This window comes from Bombina bombina, chromosome 4 (assembly GCF_027579735.1).
Source record: "Bombina bombina isolate aBomBom1 chromosome 4, aBomBom1.pri, whole genome shotgun sequence".
NCBI lineage: Eukaryota > Metazoa > Chordata > Amphibia > Anura > Bombinatoridae > Bombina > Bombina bombina.
This window is the reverse complement of record NC_069502.1, coordinates 491,062,647-491,088,440: the sequence shown is the minus strand read 5'-3', so window position 1 is coordinate 491,088,440 and position 25,794 is coordinate 491,062,647. Positions and strand designations below refer to the sequence as shown.

Genomic DNA, 25,794 nt, shown 5'->3' with positions numbered 1-25,794 from the left:
ACCTTAAAACAAGGTCTCCTGCCATGCCCCCCAAAAAAGATAAGAGAACTAAGATGCCATCAGATATAGGAACAGAGTCCCTTAATGAAGATCAGGTGACCTGCCAGGAAAAGCAATTAACATTAAACCAATTAGCCGATATGATATTGCCCCAATTTGAAGCCGTAAAAAGTGAAATTGCCTCCCTATCAGTAGAAATTAGATCATTCTCTAGTTGAATATTGGAAGTAGAGGAGAGAGTATCAGATATAGAGGACAGATTAAATGTGAAGGAAGCAAATTGGTCAAATTATGAGGAGAAAATAAAAATAATGCAACTAAAAATAGACGATCTTGAAGATAGATCACGCAGGAATAATATACGAATTGTAGGGCTACCAGAAGGGAGGGATTATGAAGATTTGATACTTTTTGGTGCAAATACGTTACCACAAGCTTTGGGAATGCAAACGACAGGAAATATCCAGGTTGAAAGGGCACACAGAATAGGCAATATTAAAAAATTCCCAGATGGCAGTATAAGACCGAGGATGATACTCATAAAATATCTTAATTTCCAGGACAAATTACAGTTAATGAGATGCTATAAGAAAACACCAGCACTCATGATTGGCTCAAAACAAATATACTTGTTCCAAGATTTCTCAGTAGAGACTTCCTCAGAAAGGAAAATCATGGCACCTTTTTGTACGGGCTTAATTAAAGCTGGAATCAGGGTGAATTTGAGATATCCGGCTAAAATTGTAGTGTTGAATCTAGAGGGAAATATGACCGTGCTAAATACAGCAGAAGAAGCCAAAAAATATTGTTCAGAGAAAGGAGTAGAGGTGCAACCATAGAAATGTTAGTACTGTTTTTCATTTGTTATTTATAAGCAAGCATAAGATGAAGTTTTTAGTTATTATTGATAGGGTTTTTTTTTTTTGTTTTTTTTTTGTTATTGTTGTTTTCTGGCAGTCAGGACGCTGCGGCAGAGGAATGAGTGTAGATAAAAAAATTTTAACGCAAGATTTTATACCATTAAAGGAGAAAGATGTTGAAACTAATTTCATGGAATGTGGGTGGGATCACATCCCCCATTAAGAGGAAAAATATCTTAAAAATGTTGAAACGCCATAAGGCTGATATCATGTTTTTGCAGGAATTACACCTCAAAGAGGTAGAATTATCCAAATTAAGGGCCAACTGGATTGCGGAAGTTGTCGCCACACCTTGTAATAGCAGGAAGTGTGGAGTGGCAATATTATTTAATAAGACTTTGGGATATAAGATTATAAAACAGGTGCGAGACCCACAAGGGAGATTCTTGATTGTACAGGTGGAAATTAATAAGGAAATCTGGACGCTGTGTAATATTTATGGCCCGAATTAAATTAATATAGAATTCTGGGGAAAAATTAAACATAAACTGGCATCATATCTAGGGCAAAATATAATCATGGCCGGAGATTTTAACGCTACTATGTATCCATCAATTGATAGGTTCAGGTCTAGAGCCATAAATAGGCACAATAAAGAGGCAAAACTTTTTAGAGAATTCGCAAAGACATTAAAATTAAAAGACATATGGCGTTTTCAGCATCCTGATAAACGTGAATTCTCGTGTGAATCTAAATCCCATAGAAACTTCTCGCGGATAGACATGTTCCTGATAGAAGAGAATTTAATGGCCCTAGAATTGGAGACGCATATAGCAGAGATAACAATATCTGATCATGCGATAATTAGTCTCAAGATAGAAGCTGGGATTAAAAAAGACCCAAAAACAAATTCATTTAGTTTTCCTAAACATATGATATACGATGGCAAATTTTATAATTTTTTGGTAAATAGTTGGAAAGAATATTATAGGCAGAATAGCTCTTATAAGGGCCACCCAGCCCTTCCAACCAAATGGCTTAGTATTTTAACTGAATGTTCTTTTAAACTTATAGATCTTTTAATTGAATACTCTCTGATCACGTGGACAAATATGGACTTATCTAAAACTGTGGTTTAATATTCATTTTGACTAGTGCAATTGTGGAATCAATCGTATCATGGGGGAGATAAATTTTATATTTCCAATATACACCTTTTATATTTCCAATATATAATTTTTAAATATAGGTTATATTGTTCATAGTTTGCATTTCACTTGTAAGATCTCTTATATATATGGAATTAACCATCTGTATGTAAACTTATTATGTGAAGAGTTAATGACTTCATAAACGTTAGTAATAGAATTTTTGTATACATAGCTAGTGGGTGTGCCCAATCTGGTAGTTTATATACATATATATTTTATAGATATGTTTTTATATATATATTTTTTATATAATATTTTATCATTGCACTGTACCTAATCATTAGATTTATCGATATCATAGCCCATTGCGGCTTTTAAACTGTGTGGGCTATCTGTTCTAACCACACTGAGTAATTCCCCATTACACTCGTAATTATGGAGGTGTGTGATTACAAGCACCTCATTGGTTAGTTAACGCCAATTGGAACTCTCAGCATGGGGACACACCCACGTACATGCGCAGTATGCATTTGGAGACGCTGTACTATTGTTATAAGTTCGTGGTTTTTATGTGTTCTATTATACACTTATGCACCTGAGGAAACGGTCACGTACAGACCGAGAAACGTTGTGTAAATAAAGTCTTTTTTGATTTTATAACTGCAGCCACAAACTTTCTTTTCACTATATCTTTATTGGCAATATTGTAGTTTGTTACCACTAGACAAACTACTTTTTTCCTTGCTGTATTACCTCCCACCGGAGAGTACGGATCTGCACTGGATAACTGGATTTGGGGAAACCGCAAGAGAGTCCTTTTGGAACAGTGGCTGGGAGCCAGAACCACCAGCGGAGCTATCCAAATCGGCAGAGACAAGCGGAAGCTTACAACCACAGTGGAGTGGGAGTTAGCTGGACAACTCTGAGAGTCCAGGAGGCATCTGTGACACTTTTCAAGTGTCTTTCATCCTGTGAGTATTTGGTATATTTACTAAGCGTGTCCCATCCCATTGGTAACCGCACTATGTTGGCGCCTTCTTTTATCTTTTTTTCTATATAGTATCCACCCCTGGGTCACATTGCTGTGCCTATTTATTACAGTGCCTTGCAGTTTTATCACCTTAATAATTTGGGGTGTTCGCTGCCAAGACACCACTGTATCACGTTATCACTACTACTATCTAAGAATAATTTATTTGTTTCTTAATAACTCACTTGTATCCTAATTTGATCGGGGTTTTGTTATATAACTATTTGTATCAGATAGTTATTTATTTAGGTTTTTAACACTGTGATTTTGTATCACTGTCAGACAGACAGTAGATTATCAGACCGTTGGCGCACTAATTATACACTATCACATTCAGAAATACTCTGGCAAGGCAGTTATAAGGGGTCAAATAAAAAGTTATATGATACAAAGGAAACGTAAACATAAGGGGAGAGAGATCCATCTGGCAAATCAGCTCAAAAACGCTTATACCAGATATATGAGTACTCCCAATCCTTTTAACTGGAACAGATATAGGGCAGCGAAAGCAGAAAGAGAAAGTTTTCTACGGGAAAGTTGGGCGAGGGAGGACATGAGAATTAGAGCATATTGTGCAGGATATCAGGGGATTTCGGCTAAACATCTAGCAAAAATAATCAAATTTAGGAAAAAGAATAACATGATTTGCTTAATCCGAGAAGGTCATAAAACATATACTAAGTCTGCAGAGATACGTGATGCTTTCTATAGATATTATCAGAACCTATATGCCGGAGAAAAGATCGATGAGATTAGAAAGAGAGAATTCTGGCAAAAAATTAAGGTACCAAGAATAACCCAAAGCGAACAAGAGCAGATTAATTTGCCGATCACAGAGGAGGAAGTTAAATGATAGACCGTAGTAAAACTAATAAAGCTGCAGGACCAGATGGCCTGCCAGCGGAATTCTATAAGATTATTAAAGAGGAGATCACGGGCACATTGGTTGAGCTATATAACAGCTATTATGTTCAGGGGAAATCTAATTCATCTTATTTTACAGATTCTGTTATATCTTTAATACACAAGAAAGGTAAGGATCCGGAAGAAATGGGTTCATATAGACCGATCTCGCTTTTAAATCAAGACTATAAAATATTCACGGCAATAATAGCAGACTGAATGAAGAAAGTAATTGGGAATCTGGTCCATGAGGACCAAACTGGATTTATCCCGGGCAGGAATCCGGTACGCAATATGCAGAGGGTCCTTGTGGCATTAGATCATTATTATAACAAAATACAGGACTCGAGTAGTAAAAGTTTACCTGATCTGGCGCTGCTCACACTAGATGCTGAAAAAGCGTTTGATGCCATCGTATGGAAGCACCTATTTACAGCTCTTAGGGAATTTGGTTTTGTGGGGAATATAATGGCTATGATTAAAAGGATTTATAGCTGTCCAAGATCCCAATTATTGGTAAATGGTGAATTATCCCAACATATAACATTACAAAGAGGGACTAGGCAAGGTTGCCCGTTATCCCCGCTCCTGTTTGACATTGCCCTGGAGCCGCTTGCGATTATATTGAGACAGGAAGTCGAGGGGATGGGAATCGGAGGTCAAAAATTTCTGGTTTCGCTCTATGCAGATGATCTTATGTTATTTTTACAGGATACTAGGGCTAGTATCCCCAAAAGCTTAGAGATGATTAATAATTATAGTCTTTTTACGGGATACAAAATTAATGCACAGAAGTCTGAGTTATTGTGGGTTAACAAAACATCATCTAGTATATGTAATCATGGGCTAAGGAAAGTGAAGGCCCTTAATTATCTGGGAATAAAAATAGGGAGTAACCCTAAAGACTGGTACCATCTTAATTATGCAGAGTTCTTTGAGAATATTGAAGGGATGCTAGGAAAGTGGAATATTCACTATCTATCGATATCGGCTAAGATTATGCTGATCAAAACAATCGTTTTCTCGAAACTATTGTTTTTAATGCAAAATTTACCACTGTTCATTACCATACAAGATGTCAGAAGGTATAATAGAGCCTGTACTCTTTTTATATGGGGTAAAAAAAGGCCGCAAATAGCATTGGACAAACTCACACAGAATAAAAAATTTGGTGGCTTTGCATTACCGAATATTGTTAAATATAACATTGTTTCAATAGTCAAGTTCGGTATAGACTGGCTCACGGAGGCTAATTATGTGACGTATTTCGAGTTAGAATCAGAAATGGTTAAGCCTTTTGACCTTAAAGCAATTTTACACTATCCGTATGGGAAATTACCGAGTAATGTCTATCCCTTATTAACCTTTCTAAATGTGGTACGGGCATGGCAGGTGTATTGTGGCCTTTTAGGCCAAGAATTCTGCTTAACTAAATTTCTACTGATTGTCGTCACACCGGACTTTCTGCCTGGGATAAACAATCCGGTCTTCAGAGAGTGGAAATTGAAAGGGATAATTTATTTTGCACAATTATTAGAGTCAGATGGGCAAGTGGTACAGGTATATGAGAGACTGGCCAATCAATACCACTTGTCGGCAAAACTCTTTTTTGCATATTTGCAGGTTAGAAGTTACTTAACAAAGTTGTTGAAATCGCAGAGGATGGTATGGGACCCGGGAATTGACTCAGGAGTGAAATTATATAGTGCGGGTAAAAGGACCATATCTTATTGGTACGGATTATTACAAACTATTTCTGGGAAAGAACATTTGAATAAAATAGAAGAGGCACTTAGGAAAAACCACATTGTTTCCCAGGTAGAGGAAATACAAAAGAGTTTTAAGTTAGCAGAGGGGGTGACAGTACTAGTGAGTTGGAAGGAATCTCAAATCAAATTAATAAATAATTTCTATTTAACGCCGATGAGGATCAGGAAATGGTCACAGGTGGGGGACAAAGGAAACTGTTTCAAATGTAACAGAGAAAGCGCAGATTTGAGCCACTGTCTATGGGAATGCCCAAAAATCAGACAATTTTGGAGCAAAATTCAGTATTGGATCAATAGATATATACAAGAAAAATGCTCTTTACAGTGGAGTAATATTCTCCTCTTGAAAGATGATGTTGGCTCAAAAGCAGATAGACAGTTAATAAATATGGCTATTTTAGCGGCCAGAAATGGAGATCCCCTGTAGCGCCTAGTCTACCGGAGTTTATAAACAATATAAAAATGCAAATGTGCATAGAAAGACAACATTTAGTGTGGGCCTCAGAAAGAGTGCGCAGAATGTTTATCAATAAATGGAAAAGAGTAATTTTAGCTTGGCCCAGGGTAGAACAGATCCAATTTATGGCTCCCTTAAAAAACATGTCTTTCCTGTTAATGATGGTAGCAGAGGAGGCGGCTCCCCTTCACTGGATATGAGTTATCCATAGACTTTGTGCCGGAGCGCTTGGCTGCCAGAGATTATGTTTTCAGTTGATGTTTTTTTTTTTTTTTTTTTTTTGGTAGGGTTTAGCTTCTAATAAATATAATTATGGAGGAATGGAATATCATTGGTAAGAAGATATGGAAATGAAGGAAGAGTTGTATTATGATTAAAGGTGAAACATGCAGATGATTAGGTAGGATATTTATTCTACTGTTTAGTTTGTTACTATTATCATGTATGTAAGACAAGGGGAGTTGCGTCCCCAGCATAGATTAGAACCAAAGGAGAAGCTGTGTCTTCTATGGGAGGGTTGTTTGAAATTTCTTGGATTTAGAACAGGATGAGCATGTATTATATGAAAATAATAACAAAGGGGGAAAAAAAGTAAAAACTAGGAAACGCAGGTGCAATAGGAGATAATCAGTAACTAATTATGATATAATCCTTATTGTATGGATTAGGCCACGCTATCATAATGTTCTGACCTCTAAACGGGCAGATTGCATACGTGTTACACTTTAAGGAAAAAAAAAAAATATATATATATATATATTTTTTATTTTTATTTTTTTTTCTTGCTGTTCGGCTAAGTATTTTTTTTTGTTAACAAATGTTTCATTATGGATACTGTATTGTAAATCAATCTATATGTGGTATTTAATCCATGATATGAAACGCAATGTTGTTGTGACTTGACATGTCTATATTCGCACTTGATTAACTGTACCTGTGTTTCTTCAATAAAAAGAATTAAAAAAAAAAAAACAACAATTAGTTGCAGCTGTCACTAACGAACCAGGTTAGAAACAAAAATTTAGACTCACAGCCTCTGTACTGACACTTTACCATATTCTGTTACACTCTCCCAACCCTCATTTTCTTGCCACACACTTCACCCACTCTCAGCTTACCCTGCCTTATATCAGACTTATTTCCCTTACCTTTCGTGTCCATTACCTCTCCCTTAGATTGTAAGCTTGAGCGCCTTTCTACCTGCAGGACACTTTGTATTTAAAATGAACTACTACTGATTCTGCTCAAGGGCAGGGCATTCCTCTCCTTTTGTATAACTCATTATTGCACCTACAACTGTAATGTACCCCAATACTGTACTTGTTTGTTTGTAATGCATCCTTGTAATGTTTTACTATTACTTGTATAGCGCTGTGTAATCTGTTTGCGCTTTATAAATACCTGATAATAATAATAATAGAAATTAAGCCCTATTAGCTTTATTTGGCTTTTTCTCCCTATGATTACTCCTAAAGAGAATATTGGCATTACACTATAATATATAAGATAATATTATATCTTGATCATGCAATAGAAATATTGTGACCAGTAATTGAACATTTTCTTTACAATTTTTTTGAATGCATTATCTTAAATGGACACTCGAGTCAAAATAAACTTGTATCATTCAGAAAGAGCTTGCAGTTTTTAGACCCTTTCCAATTTACTTCCATTAGAAAATTTTGCACAGTCTTTTAATATACACACTTTCTGGGGAGCAAGATCCTACTGAGCATGTGCACAAGTTCACAGGGTATAGGTATGTTTACTAGTCTGTGATTGGTTGATGTATGTCACATGATACAAGAGGCCCGAAAAATGGGAGAACAAATACATTTGTCAGAAAAAAAATTACTGCTTATTTTAAATTTAGAGTAGGTGTTAGATCATCGTCTTTATATTATGCACTTGCTAATTAGCAATTCTACTGCATTGGGTGGTCCTTTAATCACTGTACAAGACTATATTAACATTATTGATTTATAAATTATCAATCTTTTAAAAAGTTGTTTTATTCATCACAGAATCATCAATTAAAGAACAGAAAGTGAAATGAGAAAAAGAATGAGGGAGAAATAAATATTGAAAAGGCAATAAATACAACAAAAAAACTAAAGGGTGAAAGAAAAACTGGACAGAAGAAAGAAAGCAAGAAAGGAAACATAAATACATAGGGAAAGTATAGCACACATGGTAGTTGGTGGGGGCACACAACAGATAATGCTTGAACCATAAAGTTCCAAGGTGGTCTTGGATACTTCAGTGTGAACTTTAACATAAATATTAAAACAAGAAACAACACTAAAAGCTCCAAATAACTATGACTACAAACAATACAAACTAGAACCAAGTATACTATTTGCTAAAGCTTAACCCCTAAGCTATTGGCTGATTTATTAAGGGCCGAATGTGCCCTAATGCTGCTGTCTTAAGACCACTGCTCCTTAAGTCATATGCCTCCTCTTAGGCTGCGGACATCAATCTGCCCGATCATGTATGATCGGGTTGATTGACACCATCTGCTAGCTGCCGATTGGCCACGAATCTGCAGGGGGCAGCATTGCACAAGCAGTTCACCAGAACTGCTTGTACAATGTTAAATGCCGACAGCATATGCTGTCGGCATTCAGCGATTTCTGGTGGACATGATCTGCTACAGCAGATCATGTCCGCCAGACATTGATAAATCGGCCCCTTTGTCTTTTGATTAACCTATAAAACATTTTTATATAAATGTTTTTTTGGCATAAGGATAGATTTCAGAGCATGACAGTTTCAACTAGTTATTTTTTCACAGAGTTTAGAAATTATTGTAAAACTATTCAAAAAAGTATATAAAAAGATTATCATATTCAACAAAAACTTGGAGCTTTCTAACTGTAGAAAAAATCATACAATATGATCTGATTCACTTATAAACAAATATATATATATTTGTTATTATTTTAAATGGACACAAAACACTTATGAAGGGGACGCTCAGTGCTGAATGTCATTGCTGGTCCTGGACAGCTCCGCGCCTCCACAGCTCCACGCCCCCGGGATGAATGTAGAAGATGGTCCCGCAATGGCGGAAGATGTCGCCGCCTGGATGAAGACTTTTCGCCACCTGGATAAGGATGGATGACCGGACTTCAGGAACTGTGAGTAGATATTCTGGGGTTAGTATTAGTTTTTTTGTTTGTTTGTTTTTTGGGGTGTTTTTTTTTAGATTACGGCTTTTGGGCAGTAAAAGAGCTGAATGCCCTTTTTAAAGGCAGTAAAAGAGCTGAATGCCCTTTTAAGGGCAATGCCCATACAAATGCCCCTTTAGGGGGAATGGGTATTTTAGGATTTTTTTAGACTTAGGTTTTTTTTATTTTAGGGGGTTGGTTGGGGCTTTGTAATTTTTGTAGGTAAAAGAGCTGTTTAACTTAGGGCAATGCCCTACAAAAGGCCCTTTAAGGGCTATTGGTAGGTCATTGTTAGGTTAGGGGGTGTTTTTATTTTGGGGGCTTTTTTATTTTTATAGGCCTATTAGATTAGGTATAATTGTTTTTATTTTTGATAATTTCGTTTATTAATTTTTGTAATCTTAGAGTTTTTTTTCCGTATTTTGAAAACCTTTTTATTAAGATTTAAATTATATATTTTTATTAAAAAAGTGCATATATGTGTTGAACTTTTTATTACAATGTGTTTCTGATATGTTTTGTGCAACTTTTTTTTAACCCTTACACTTTACTTCAGATCTCAAGTTGCACTACATATTCAAGCTCAGTTTCGCCTTTTCATAATTTTTATTTTATTTGTGGTCTGGTTTGTTTCAAACAGATATTATTACAAATGTTTGTTTTTAATTACAATTTTCTATTTTGTGCTACAGTGTAGATTTTTGCCATTTTAAAGCTGCAATCAGCTGTATTAGCTTTAGTTTACTTGTTCTATGTAATTATAAATGTATTCTTTTTTTTTATATATCTAGTTTTTGTGCACTGCATTTTTGTTAAAACTAAAAAAATTACTTAAAGGGCCATAATACCCAAATGTTTAAACACTTGAAAGTGATGCAGCATAGCTGTAAAAAGCTGATTAGAAAATATCACCTGAACATCTCTATGTAAAAAAGAAAGATATTTTACCTCAAAAGTTCCTCAGTAGCCACCTCCCATTGTAAAGGATTTCTAAGCAGCATATTAGTATGTCTGTCCCGGGACAACTGAAAGGATGAGCTTCGTGCACTCTCATATTATTTCACCAATTGGGTAAAGGAAGCTTACTATGAAATCTCATGAGAGTTAAGTCAAATCTCATGAGATCACAGTAAGAGTTCATGACCTCAGCACTGTTGATGCTGATTGGCTGCTGTTCATTTCTTCATTCTGGTAGCAGCTGAAGTAAAACTTTTTACACTGAACTTACTCTGCTGAGCTGAGGAGATTGTGAGGTAAAATATCTTCCTTTTTTACATAGAGATGCTCAGGTGATATTTTCCTGTCAGCTTTTTACAGTTATACTGCATCAGTTTCAAGTGATTTAGCATATGAGTATTATGTCCCTTTAAAGGTACATAATAAATGCAGTAAAAAACAATAAAACTGAGAACTTTAACTATTAATTTAAAGGGACAGTCTACCCCAGAAGTGTTATTGTTTAACAAGATAGATAATCAAAACCAACACTTATATTAATACACGTTTACATCTATGATTAACTTGTATCTAAGCCATTGCAGACTGCCCCCTTATTTCAATGCTATTGAGAGATATGCATTTTAGCCAATCAGTGCTGACTCTTAAATAAGACCATGGGAGTGAGCACAATGGTTTCTATATGAAACACATGTACTAGCAGTGTCTAACTATTTTAACCTGTCAAAATGTACTAAGATAAAAGGTAGTTCAACAGCTTAGAAATAAGCATATGAGCATACGCACTATATGGCAGCAGTTTTACAAGGATATTGTCCATTTGCAAGAGCACAAGATATATATTTTACCAAAAACACATTAGATATATATATAGAAATATGTATTTATGAATCAATAAAACATATTCTGCTATGTGAAGAACATTGGAATGTGAAATATTAAGAATTCATGTCAGGTTAGCGCACTTGAGAAAACACATTTGGGTTTGCGCGCCAGTATGTTATTTCTCCACTTTTTACGTTCAGTTGAAGTCTATGGGAGAATGAGTTAACGTGATCACAATATTGTAACTTCAACTTTTTGTGTGCCTTGGGTTAGTGCATGATCGAAAACTTTTTACTTTCAGTTTGTAATACCCGCATGTATCTGACCGGCACAAAAAAAAATAAGTCAGAATCAAACAGAGTAGAACAGAAGGGAAAAACAAACATATAAGTCAGGTTACAGTTGCAAAAGATTTTAACCTTATTAATAGTCCTTAAGTGACAAAGCATGTATGGGTCAGGTAGATAACAGAGTCCAGATAACTTGACAGGGTCAGTAATTGGAAAGCAGGCAAGGAACAAGATTGCCAGGGTCTTCATAAGAAAATAACCTAGCACTGAATGGAAGGCAAAGATGACCTTTTAACACCTCCCATTCAGTCTTGTTACCAAAGGATAAGGCAGAAGAACAGTAGATCAGTAGTAGCCAGTCGTGCTAAGCTGAAGGCTTCTTAGCATGGCCCCTACTACTCACAGCAGCAGACCTCTTCAGGATAGTGCATCTATAAGCACACTCCAGGACCTGATCACAGGTAAGTACGGTGGGCCTCTGGGTCTGACAATGCCTCCACCTAAAGTGTGACCTCAGGGCACAAACAGGACAGGAAGCATGTTGAAGATGAAATAGCCATAGAAGTTGAGGAGCATGCCCAATAGCTGAAGGTTCACATGAGTTCTCCTCTAGACCTTACCCTTCCATTTGATTAAACATTGAAGGTAACCACAATAAATACAAGAGTCCAATATCCTTTTAACTTCAAATGCATCCTCACTAGCCACAAATAAAGGAGGATGAGATAAAGGAGGAGAATGGCATTGAGTAAAAGGATTGTCACTAAATTTCTTTTTGGGAAACTGAATGCTTGAAGTCACCAGATTTACAGAAGCTAACATGAGATTCAGAGCACAAACACTTTTCTCAAATCTCTTTCATCCTTTTAGACAAACTTTTTTTTCTAACACCTGAGACCTCATATCTTTGAGCCCTTATAACTTTTAGTGCAATTTTTAAAAAATAATGTTTATTAGGTGGTGTTATTATGAGTGTAACTGTACTTTGTAATGTATTTTTGATGCGTTTTTGTGACACTTTTTTGTTTTGCAAAACAGTTAACCAGAGCTCTGAAGATGCGCTATCTCAATGAGCATTAACTTCAATTGTGCTCAAGTGATTGCCTTTACTTTCCACTTGTAATACGACCGAAAAACCCAAAGAGCGCAAATACCCACAACAAACCCTTTTTTCTCTTGCCCAAAACTGTTAGTGCTCCACTCTTAATCTAGCTCTTTGTCTGCAATCAATAATTATGGAATTTGTAATAAATCAAATCAAGAAGACAGAAAAAATAAAAATATCCCCTATATATGATTGTATTTTGTTATGGATAATATTTTCATGTACAGGAAGTATAATGATAGAAAAAGTACACCTCTACTGGTATATGCTGATGACAATGTTATGATACTCTCATCGCAGTGTGTAGTGAGATGCATATGGGCCAGCGGACAGACAGATCCGTTGCCCATATGCAGGGAAGGTCGCTGGACAACTTCTAAAGTTGAGAAGCTTTTCAACCCGCCATTTAATACATGGGGCCCATAAGCGGTGCAAAATATTGCACAATAAATGTATTATTTATTTAAACAAAATATATTGTAGTATACATAGCAAAGATTACACATTAAATACCAGATCCTCTAAATTCATATTCATAATTATACTATTATATAAAAATACAAAATATGAATTCTAATATATATACATTTTATGTAAATTAATATTGTTAATAAATGCAACTTACTGTGAGGAGTCTTTTAAGGTTAAGCATTGCAAGGCTCTTTAATTTGTATAGGACTTAGTATCTCGCTTTGACCCTGAGATTCAACCCCTTTTCTTTTTTAATCTCTTAATTACTGCTGGTTGCAAGCTCAGCAAGGACCATAAGCTTTCTCTGTTTCTGACCTTGCAAGGTTTATTGCATCTAGTATGAAACGTCATACATAAATTATATACATAACATGGGCTATGATGTAATGTAACAAGTCGCGTGACTCTTAGTTTCTCAACAGCCGGGCCGTGGCCCAGTGCCAGGCCGTGACAGCCCTGCTACTGAAACTTACTACATTTTTCAAGTAAAGTGTGGCAAATAAATTACATTTTTAAATTGAACTATGTCAAGTGAAATTTGCCAATAAATTGTATATGAAATTAAGACAGGAACATGAAGGTTGTATCAATGCAATTATATCTTTACTTTAAAATTGGAAAAATATGTATGTGTGTGTGTGTGTGTTACCCCTTTTTTAAAAATGAATCATTAATATGAATATACTGTAATTAGAGATATTTAGGGAAAATATCTTTCTTTTCTAAATATAAATATTTATTAACTAATATTGATTATTTATTAAAATCTTACCTGCCGGCACCATAGTTTTCGGAATATTTGCAAGTATGCTAGAATCATCAGACACAGTGGTACCATATAGGTGATAAAGAAGAAACAGATGTGATACGCTTTCGAATAAATCTCACCTAAAACAGAAAAGAACTATAAATGCATAGTAAGCATTGTGAGCAGCTACTGTATATAATTATCTGAGCAGGCCAATAATACAGTATGAAAAGGCAAAAGACCCAAAAATAAGAATAAATAAAATAAAAAAAGAATACTATTTTTCTGACTGTTACTACATCTGAATAATTACACTTTTACTGCATTTAAAACATAATACATCATTTTAAGTGACATGACAGCTCTTAGTAACATAATAAATAATGAATTATTTGCAGCCTTCAGTCACAAAAAGAAAGAAAATAATTGCAAAAAAAAAGTTTCTTGTAATATCAATTTAAAGAAAATTATATATAGATGTTTCACAATCTTTTCTCTTTGTGGATATTGAAGAGTTATTTTCAGCTGCATTATTTAGGAATTATAAGGCTAGATTTAGAGTTTTGTCGGTAAAGACCCGCGTAGCTAACGCAGTTTTTTTTCCTACCGCTGCTTCCAAACAACGCATTTAGAGTTGTCTGAAAGGCTGCGTTAGGCTCCAAAAAGGGAGCGTTGAGCCAAATTTACCGCCGCTTCAACCCTCAATACCAGTGTTGCTTACGGTAGCGGTAAGCTGGCAAAACGTGCTTGTGCACGATTCCCCCATAGGAAACAATGGGGCAGTTTGGGCTGAAAAAAAACCTAACACCTGCAAAAAAGCAGCGTTAAGCTCCCAATGCAGCCCCATTGTTTCCTATGGGGAAACACTTTCTAAGTCTGCACCTAACACCCTAACATGAACCCCGAGTCTAAACACCCCTAACCTTACACTTATTAACCCCTAATCTGCTGACCCCGCTATCGCTGACACCTGCATTACACAATTATCCCCTAATCTGCCACTCCGGACACCGCTGCCACCTACATTATCCCTAAGAACCCCTAATCTGCTGCCCCCAACATCGCCGACACCTACATAATATTTATTAACCCCTAATCTGCCCCCCCAACGTCGCCGCCACCTAACTTCAAGTATTAACCCCTAATCTGCTGACCGGACCTCGCCGCTACTATAATAAATGTATTAACCCCTAAAGCTAAGTCTAACCCTAACCCTAACACCCCCCTAAATTAAATATAATTTTAATCTAACTAAATAAATTAACTCTTATTAACTAAAGTATTCCTATTTAAAACTAAATACTTACCTGTAAAATAAACCCTAATATAGCTACAATATAACGAATAATTATATTGTAGCTATTTTAGGATTTATAATTATTTTACAGGCAACTTTGTATTTATTTTAACTAGGTACAATAGCTATTAAATTATTAAATTCCGATCAGCCAATAGAATGCGAGCTCAATCTGATTGGCTGATTGGATCAGCCAATCGGATTGAACTTGAATCTGATTGGCTGATTGAATCAGCCAATCAGATTTTTCCTACCTTTATTCCGATTGGCTGATAGAATCCTGTCAGCCAATTGGAATTCGAGGGACGCCATCTTGGATGACATCATTTAAAGGAACCTTCATTCGGCGAGTAGGCGTAGGTTGAAGAGGATGCATCCACGTCGGCTGAGAAGAAGATGGCTCCGCTCCGGATGGATGAAGATAGAAGATGCCGCTTGGATGAAGATGTCTGCCAGTCCAGATGTCCTCTTCTGCCCGGATAGGATGAAGACTTTTGCCGGTCTGGATGTCCTCTTCTGCCCCATCAGATGAAAACTTCGGCCCAGCTGGGTGAAGACGACTCAAGGTAGCGAGATCTTCAGGGGAGTAGTGTTAGGTTTATTTAATGGGGGTTTGGGTGGGTTAGAGTAGGGGTATGTGGGTGGCGGGTTTTAATGTTGGGGGGGTTGTATTTTTTTTACAGGCACAAGAGCTGATTACTTTGGGGCATGCCCCATAAAAAAGCATTTTTAAGGGCTGGTAAAAGAGCTGATTACTTTGTAATGTAGAATAGGGTAGGGACTTTTATTATTTTGTTTTTTTTTTATTTTATTAGGGGGCTTAGATTAGGTGTAATTAGTTTAAAATTCTTGTAATCTTTTTTTATTTTCTGTAATTTAGTGGGGTTTTTTTTTTTATTTAGTTTAGTTTATTTAATTGTATTTAATTGTAGGTATTGGTAGCTAATTTATTTAATTAATTTAATGATAGTGTAGTGTTAGGTTTAATTGTAACTTAGGTTAGGATTTATTTTACAGGTAATTTTGTAATTATTTTAACTAGGTAGCTATTAAATAGTTAATAACTATTTAATAGCTATTGTACCTAGTTAAAATAAATACAAAGTTGCTTGTAAAATAAATATAAATCCTAAAATAGCTACAATGTAATTATTTGTTATATTGTAGCTATATTAGGGTTTATTTTACAGGTACGTATTTAGTTTTAAATAGGAATACTTTAGTTAATAAGATTTAATTTATTTTATTAGATTAAAATTATATTTAACTTAGGGGGGGTGTTAGGGTTAGACTTAGCTTTAGGGGTTAATACATTTATTATAGTAGCAGCGAGGTCCGGTCGGCAGATTACGGGTTAATACTTGAAGTTAGGTGGCGGCGACGTTGGGGGGGCAGATTAGGGGTTAATAAATATTATGTAGGCGTCAGCAATGTTAGGGGCAGAAGATTAGGGGTTCATAGGGATAATGTAGGTGGCGGCGATGTGCGGTCGGCAGATTAGGGGTTAAAAACATTTATTATAGTGGCGGCAATGTGGGGGAGCCTCGGTTTAGGGGTACATAGGTAGTTTATGGGTGTTAGTGTACTTTAGAGTTTTATATACCGGCGTTAGCCCATAAAGCTCTTAACTACAGTCTTTCCATGGGCATTAGGAGTCTTGTCGGTAGAGGTGTAACACTCACTTCAGCCAAGACTCTAAATACCGGCGTTAGGAAGATCCCATTGAAAAGATAGGATACGCAATTGGCGTAAGGGGATCTGCGGTATGGAAAAGTCGCGGCTTGAAAGTGAGCAGTACTCCTTTACCTGGCCGACTCTAAATACCAGCGGGCGGCCAAAAGCAGCATTAGAACCCCTTAACGCTGCTTTTGACGGCTAACGCAGAACTCTAAATCTAGGCAATAGTTTGCTTAAAGCAGTGCTTTTAAAAACTGTTTGCAACAACCCATTACTATGTCGGTGGCAGTGTGTAGTGTGTCCCTGCTTCAGCACATTTTTTTTTTAATTTTTAATTTAATTTTTTCAGACTTTCTGCCACATTCATACTGTTACTTGTAAATACATTTTGTTATTATATAATTTATGTATGTGTCCGTATCTCTTAAAACAAGTTAGTCTAACCTCCTGTTTGCTAGTACAACTGAATTACTGTGTTGCAAAATGACGTAGGCCTAAAAAGTATGTCACCAACATGAAAAGTTTGGAAAGTTCTGGCTTAAAGAGACACTAAACCCATTTTTTGTTTAATGATTCAGAAAGAGCATGTGATTTTAAGCAACTTTCTAATTTACTCCTATTATCAATTTTTCTTCATTATCTTGTTATCTTTATTTCAAAAGCAGCCGCCCCATTTTTGGTTGAGTACCTGGGTTGTGCTTTCTTTATTAGTTCGCTAAATGTAGCCAAATATAAGCAAGCGATATCCAGAGTGCTGAACCTAAAATGGGCTGGCTACTAAGCTTTAAATTCCTGCTTTTGAAATAAAGATAGAAATAGAACAATGAAAAATTGATAGGAGTAAATTAGAAAGTTGCTTTAAATTGAATGCTCTATCTGAATCATTATACACAAAAATTGGGTTAAGTATCACTTTAACAATTGGTTTAACACAATATTTTATTTTATTAGGGTATGCATTTCATTAGCATTTATAGGAAAACATTTATTTATTCATATCTGTATTCTTTTAAGGCAATTCTTTCAAATTTTATAATAAAAGCAAATCTGAATAGACATTACCATATCACATAAATTAGACTCATAGAAGACATATTCAATATAAGATCTAAGTTTATACTTATACATTACACTAATTATCTTTCACACAGTTTAATCAGTATTTAAATCTTCAATTTATAAAGTAATAACAATAATTTCTCATTCATTAATTATAAAAAGGTTAACAGATCAATATAACTCCAAAGTTAGACCTCTGAAATCAATAATATCTATTCAGCAAAGTGAAAGTGTTTTAATCAATTTAATTAGCAATGAAAACACTAACTTCCCTAGAAAAAATAGTTATTAAGGTAACTTCAAAAACAGTATTTAAAAAGCATATTCTAGAGATGTATGGCATAAGATACCAACCGTCTTATTTTGAATTAATCAACTCTTCATGGTTTCAATTTGTTTCTTATTACTAATATATTTCCTGACTTTTTCAAATATGCACTTATCATAGTTATCCTATAAGAAGTATCAATTGTTCCCACCTCACAGTCTAATAATTTCATGGTTTCCTTACTACCTTTTGCATCCAAATGAGTGTTATATTCTAAACCTTTAGAAAAGCTTATCAAATAATTTAACTACTAAACATCTTCTATACTTTAATAGTGAAATGTAAGTATTAGGATATATTAGAATATACTTTTCTCTGGTCCAACTCCTTAGGGCCAGATTACGAGTGGAGTGCAAATTGCGCACAAGCAATATTGGGTTTTCGCATTTGTTTGCGTGCGGGTTAAATTTTGCTCGTATTACAAGTGTAAAGTAAATGCAATATATGTGTTTATATATGTGTACAGATGTATTTACAGACATATACAGTATACTCATATTTATACTAGAGTTGTGTTTGAAACACGTCCGTCGCCATCGTAAATTGTGCACGCATCCAAAAAGGAATATTGGCTCCGCCCGCAGCCAAAAGAATGTTGGCTGCACGTGCAGCCAAAAGAATCCACCTGGATGCAGAGTGGCCAAACGAAGCATTAAGAAAAAACACCTAAGCACCCACACAAAATATTAACATAAAAACACGAACCGCCCTCACGAAATAACAAAAAACCTAACCGCCCACACAAAATAGTAAAAAATCTAACTGCCCGCATGAATTATTAACAAAAAAAAACCTAACCGCCCGTACGAAGTATGAACAAAAAAAAAACACCTTAGTGCCCGCAAGAAATATTAACAAACACCTAAACCGCCAACCCCCACATCGAAAAATAATAAACAGCTAGATTACGAGTTTTGAGCGCTATAGGGATTTTATTGACAGCCACAAAAGCGGCGTTATTTCACCTCCCTATAGCGCTGCTATTACAAGTTTACAAAAAGCAGGCTTGTTCGGGCGATATGGTGGCGTTGAGCTCCATACCGCACCAAAATCAATCGCTGCTTTGACATGCTCATGCACGATATTTCCCTATAGGCATCAATGGGGAGAGCTGGCAAAAATAAAGCCTAACACCTGCGATTGTGGATAGAAATGCTCAGTAATGCAGCCCCATTGATGTCTATGAGGAAAGAAAAAGTTATGTTTAAACCTAATACCCTAGCATAAACCCAGAGTCTAAACACCCCTAATCTGCTGCAACAAACATCGCCGACGCCTGCCTACAGTTATTAACCCCTAATCTGCCTCCTCCAACATCGCCGCCCCTACCTACACTTATTAACCCCTTATTAACAGCCAATAGGATTTTTTCCCCTTTAATTCCTATTGGCTGATAGAAATCTTTCAGCCAATAGGAATGCAAGGGACGCCATCTTGGATGACGTTACTTAAAGGGAACCTTCAGTTTACGCCAACGACCATAAAAAGAGGATGATCCGCGCCGGATGTCTTCAAGATGGACCCGCTACACGCCAGATGGATGAAGATAGAAGATGCCTTCTGGATGAAGACTTATTTCCGATTGGATGAAGACTTCGCTGGCTGGATGAGGATGGATGTCCTGAACTGTAAGTGGATCGTCGGGTGTTAGTGTTAGGATTTTTAAGGGTTTTTGGGGTGGTTTTTTTTTTAGCTTAGGGTTTGGGGAATTCCTAAAAGAGCTGATTGCCCTTTTCAGGGCTTTGCAAAAGAGCTAAATGCCCTTTAAAGGGCAATGCCCATCCAAATGCCCTTTTCAGGGCAATGGTTAGCTTAGGTTTATTTAGATAGGTTTGTATTTGGGGGGTTGGTTGAGTGGGTGGTGGGTTTCACTGTTGGGGGGTGTTTATATTGTAAAAGAGCTGATTTCTTTGGGGTAATGCCCCGCAAAAGGCCCTTTTAAGGGCCATTGGCAGTTTAGTGTAGGCTAGGTTTTTATTATTTGGGGGGGGGGGTTATTTTGATAGGGCTATTAGATTAGGAGTAATTTGTTTTTATTTTTGATAATTTCATTTTTTATTTTTGTAATTTAGTGTTTTGTTTTTTTTGTAATTTAGAAAATTGTATTTTAATAATGTAATTTATTTTATTGTAATGTTAGTTGTTAGTGTAAGGCAGGTTAGGTTTTCTTTACAGGTAGGTTTGTATTTATTTTAACTAGGTAGCTAGTAAATAGTTAATAACTATTTACAAACTAGTCTACCTAGTTAAAATAAATACAAACTTACCTGTGAAATAAAAATAAAACCTAAGCTAGCTACAATATAACTATTAGTTACATTGTAGCTAGCTTAGGTTTTATTTCACAGGTAAGTTTGAATTTAGTTTTAGGTATTATTTAGTTAAAGGGGCACTTTGATTGAAATAAGCATTTGCTAGAGCTGTGGCCGAGCTCAGGGTTTTTTTTGCACAGGATTAGTATTGTACTCTAATTCGCAGTAAAGGGTATGCAGGGTGAGAGTGTAATGTCCAGGACACCTGTTTTGTTTTCCCTACGCACAGCTGAAGAGAGAGAAACAGATGCCTGGGACTACAACCAAATCTTTTCACTTAACAAAACTAACTACAGCCTGATCAATCTTTTTGAAGCGGTGGAATTCCTCCTTTTAAAAGAGGACCAATTAAAGTGGGATGTGAATACGCTTAATAAATATTTGGAGCTAGGTCTGGTACCTAGAGGTTTGAGATTGAGCAAATTTCCAACTTTTATTACAGATGACAAGTCCTTTATAGAAAAGTGGAATGACCATTTAACACAATGCTCTTTCAAATTAATGAAATTGATTTGTGAATTCAAGCTAAAAGCTATTGAGGATCTTGGCACCAAAATCAAGGAACTAAAGGAGGAGCTGAATAAGAGAAGTGAGGAACCAAGTTTTTTAAAATTTGATACTACTTTACAAAAAGTATTGGCTGAAGCCAAAGCTGTATTACTTGAAGCAAAACGTACAAAATATTTAAGTTATCTACAAGACTACAATTTAAATAGAGTGTACGTCTGGAACAGGAGAGATCGTTTTGCCCTGAGAAGAGAACAAAATAAACAAGTTCCTTATTACAACAGAGGAAGAAGGGGCAACAGATCAAGGAACAACCGTGATAGAAGAGTTAATTTTCAGGAGAGTGAAGGAGAATCTTGGGATGAAGGCTCCTCAGGAGAGGAAAGGGCAACACAGGAATCCCCAGTAAGACCAAAAGAAGGACCAAACTGGCTACCCCCAATTTTGAAGAGCAAGGGGCCTGATTCTGCTCCAACAACTTCACATTATAGAGAGGAACCTGCACAAACAAGGGCTTGTGGGAGAAACAGAAAGATCCCACATAGAGCAGGTTTTTCAGGTACCCCCAAGAGCATCAGAAGGAGGGGAACAGACAATCCAGAGTACTTTCAGCAACCGAGAGAGCAGAGAAGATACCCCCATAGAAGAGGACGGATGAGGGGCAACTACAGGAACTGAATGTTATTAATCTGTCATGATATGTATTAAATAAATTTGAATTGGAAGTTCTTAGTTTAGGTTTAACCTTTGTACCAACCACGGACTTCAATCTATTCAGGACTCTTTTGGATGTTAATAAAATGATTCGTAATCTGACTCTGAGAAAGCACTTCAGGACAGAAGAAAGAGAGTGCCATGAAACTAATGAGAGTTCATGTTCCATCAGTAATGTGCATGCAAATGAGAATTCCAGTATGGCTATGGATTTCCAAGAACTCTGTGATGTCAGGGTTCTGGAATCTCTCCAAGGGGAGACAGAATATGAGGAACATGGGTGTTTAATCACTCCCATATTAAAGAACAAATCCTCATTTTACCTGATACAGAGTAGGGTCCCCCTTTTGGAGAAATTCCAGAAACGGGTGGAAAGTGACTTAGTTAAACTTCACTACACTACACAAAGGGGACAGGAATCAAACATTACACATAAACAAAAGAAAGCCTTGGATAGTCTAAAGAATAACAAGAATATAGTAGTAAGATCTGCAGACAAGGGCGGAGCCATTGTGGTTCAAGACAGATTCAATTTTGTCCAGGAAGCTTTCAGACAACTTAGAATTGAACAACAGGACCCAACTCGGTCATTTCAGTGACAATTAGTCTCCCTTGTGTACGACGGAGTAGAGCTGGGCTTTATAAACCAGGAAACAAAAATGTATCTACTTGTGCAAAACCCAGTAATACCAGTTTTTAAGCACTTACCGAAAGTACATAAATCTATTGAAAATGTCCAAGGGAGACCAATTATTAGCGGAATTGGCTCACTTACTGAGCATCTTTCAGAATGGCTGGATGACATTCTGCAGCCGATAGTGAGCACCCTCTGGAGCTTTCTGGCTGATACAAAACATGTCCTAAATTTACTCTCTGAAGTCACTTGGAAAAAAGATTTCAAATGGCTTACAGTAGATGTCAGATCTCTTTATTCGACCATACCTCATGAAAAGGGACTGGAGGCTCTTGATTTTTTTCTTTCCAGGAGATACCCAGGGAACCAGGAGTTTACTAAATACGTCCTGAGGGTAACCAGGTTTCTCCTGACCCACAACTATTTCCTGTTTGAGGGGGAATTCTTTCTCCAGAGGCAGGGGACGGCAATGAGGGCCAAGTTTGCCCCCTCTTACGCCAACCTCTTCATGGGTTGGTGGGAGCTCTCCCACGTCTTTGCTGAGCGAAACCCCTTCAAACAGGAGATAGTGTGATACAGACGTTTTATTGATGATCTCCTTTTCATCCTGAGGGGATCAAGGGAAGATCTAGAGAGGTTCATAGAGGGTCTGAATAAGAACACAGTAGGGATCAGCTTCACTTCAGATGTGCAAGAACAAACAGTGAATTTTCTAGACATTACACTAAAGGGTCATGTAGGTCAACTAATTAAGACAGAAACATATCGAAAACCCATTTCAGGGAATTCACTCTGCCACCCAAGGAGAGTCTTCAGAGGTGTAGCAAGGGGGCAGTTCATCCGCTTAAAAAGGAATTGTTCTAATCATCATATATATGAGAAACAAGCGGATGATTTGACAGTCAGGCTACTGGAAAGATGATACCAAAGGTCGACCATAACCAAGGAAAGAAATATGGTTAACAAAATTGACAGGGCAAATCTTCTGTAACAATCCAGCAATAAAAACAAAAACAAGAATAGGAATAGGAACAGAGTCAAGAGGTGGCAGAAAAAAACAAATGAGGGTAATACAATTCAGTTCATAACTGACTATTCACAACAATATGATCAGATATGCCAGATAATTAGAAGTAATTATCGACTCATATTAGCCGATGATGCTCTAAAAGCAACAGTTGGGGAAGGTATACGGTTCACATACAAAAGGAATCGAACGATAGGTAACATAATAGCCCCTACTAAACTAAAATGGGAGGAAGCAAGTGGCTCCGCCTGGCTGAGATTAAATGGAACCTTCAGATGCAACTTTCTTTCTTGCAAGGCTTGTGAAAGAGTGATGGTAGGGGACACGTTCAGGTCCCTGGTCACAGGTGAAACCTTCCAAAAGAGCCTTTGCTTAAATTGTTGGTCAAATTTTGTGGTATACTTAATATCATGTACGCATTGTGCCCTCCAATATGTAAGTCTAACGACCAGGGAAGCAAGAGTTAGAATAAAAGAGCACTTGGCAGATATAAAAGCAGGGGTACTGACAACACCCCTGATTAATTACTTTTCGGTCCTACACCAAAAAGACCTTAGGTTCCTCTTCACACTCATCTACGGCCTGATCCAGCACTCTTCACAGGACACGCTCCAGGAAGAAAACAAATGGCATGATGTCGCTGATGGTGCCTTCGGTGTGACTGACTAGGTTTGTCACCTCCTCAAAAGGACGCATGAGACTACAGGCATTGCATATGAGCATCCAGTAATGTGGCAAAAAAAATTCCCAGCTCTGTAGAGGCTGTCCTAGCACCTCGGTCATACAAATAGTCGTTAACGGATTTTTCTTGTTGGAGCAGGTGGTCGAACATTAGGAGTGTTGAATTCCAATGTGTCGGGCTGTCGCAAATCAAGCGCCTCACTGGCATGTTGTTTCACTGCTGGATATCTAAAAAATGCGCCATGGCCGTGTAGGAACGCCTGAAATGGCCACACACCTTCCTGGCCTGCTTCAGGACGTCCTGTAAGCCTGGGTACGTATGCACAAAGCGTTGTACGATCAGATTACACACATGTGCCATGCACGGCACATGTGTCAACTTGCCCAATTTCAATGCCGCCACCAAATTACTTCCGTTGTCAGAAACCACTTTGCCGATCTCAAGTTGGTGCGGAGTCAGCCACTGATCCACCTGTGCGTTCAGGGCGGACAGGAGTGCTGCTCCGGTGTGACTCTCTGCTTTCAGGCAAGTCAACCCCAAGACGGTGTGACACTGACGTATCCGGGATGTGGAATAGTACCTGGGGAGCTGGGGAGTGCCGTTGATGTGGAGCAAGAAGAAGCAGCAGAAGAGGACTCAGCCGAGGAAGTTATGGAAGAGGATGGAGTAGGAGAAGTAGAGGAGGTGGCAACAGGCCTGCCTGCAAGTCATGGCGGTGTCACCAACTCCTCTGCAGAGCCATGCATTCCATGCTTGTCAGCCATCAGCAGGTTTACCCAATGCGCAGTGTAGGTGATATATCTGCCCTGACCATGCTTTGCAGACCAGCTATCAGTGGTCAGATGGATGCTTGCCCCAACACTGTGTGCCAGACATGCCATTACTTCCTTTTGCACAATTGAGTACAGGTTGGGGATTGCCTTTTGTGAAAAGAAATTTCAGCCGTGTACCTTCCACTGCGGTGTCCCAATAGCTACAAATTTTTGGAACGCCTCAGACTCCACCAGCTTGTATGGTAAAAGCAGGCGGGCTAAGAGTTCAGACAAGCCAGCTGTCAGACGCCGGGCAAGGGAGTGACTTCGTGACATTGGTTTCTTACGCTCAAACATGTCCTTGACAGACAGCTGACTGTGGGCAGATGAGCAGGAAATGCTCCGGAAGAGAGACGGAGTGGTGGATGGTTGAGAGGGGGCAATGAGGACAGCAGTGGTTGACATAGCTGAAGATGCTGGATCATCAGGAGGATGGCGGCTTTGAGTTTGTGTGCTGCTTCTACTCATGTGTTAATCCCATAGGCATTTGTGATGTGCGATCATGTGCCTTCGCAAAGCAGTTGTACCTAGGTGGGTGTTGGACTTCCCACGACTCAGTTTCTTTTGGCACAGGTTGCAAATGGCATCGCTGTTGTCAGAGGCAGACACACAAAAAAAATACCAAACAGCTGAGCTCTGCGATGACGGCATTCTGGTGGTGGCAACAGCATGCGTTAATTGGTGTGCTGTCTGGCTGACCCCGGGTGCCAATGCATGCTGCCTGACTGTGCCGCTAGCTCCTTGCGACCACCTCCCCCTGCTTCCAAATCGTCTCCTCCTCCTCCACTCTGTCTCCCCATCTGAACTTACCCCCTGTTTTTCTTCTCTTGTAGCGGGCACCCACGTGACATCCACGGACCTATCGTCATCATCAATCGCTTCACTTGTATCTGACAAATCAACAAAGGAAGCAGCAGCTGGTACAACACCATCATCATCACACCGTATGTCCATGTCTGTAATGCTGCCTGACTGAGACGTATCACTGTTATCTACATCCTCTGTC

At 37.6% G+C, this 25,794-nt stretch overlaps 1 protein-coding gene across 1 annotated transcript in view; it reads right to left on the bottom strand.

The window, feature by feature from the left end:
• Positions 1-25,794, bottom strand: part of HCRTR2 (hypocretin receptor 2) — a 359,074-nt gene that overhangs the window by 217,340 nt on the left and 115,940 nt on the right. The window contains exon 4 of the mRNA XM_053711967.1: positions 13,764-13,879. Within this exon, the coding sequence (XP_053567942.1) occupies positions 13,764-13,879 (116 nt within the window). The remainder of the gene's footprint in view (positions 1-13,763; positions 13,880-25,794) is intronic.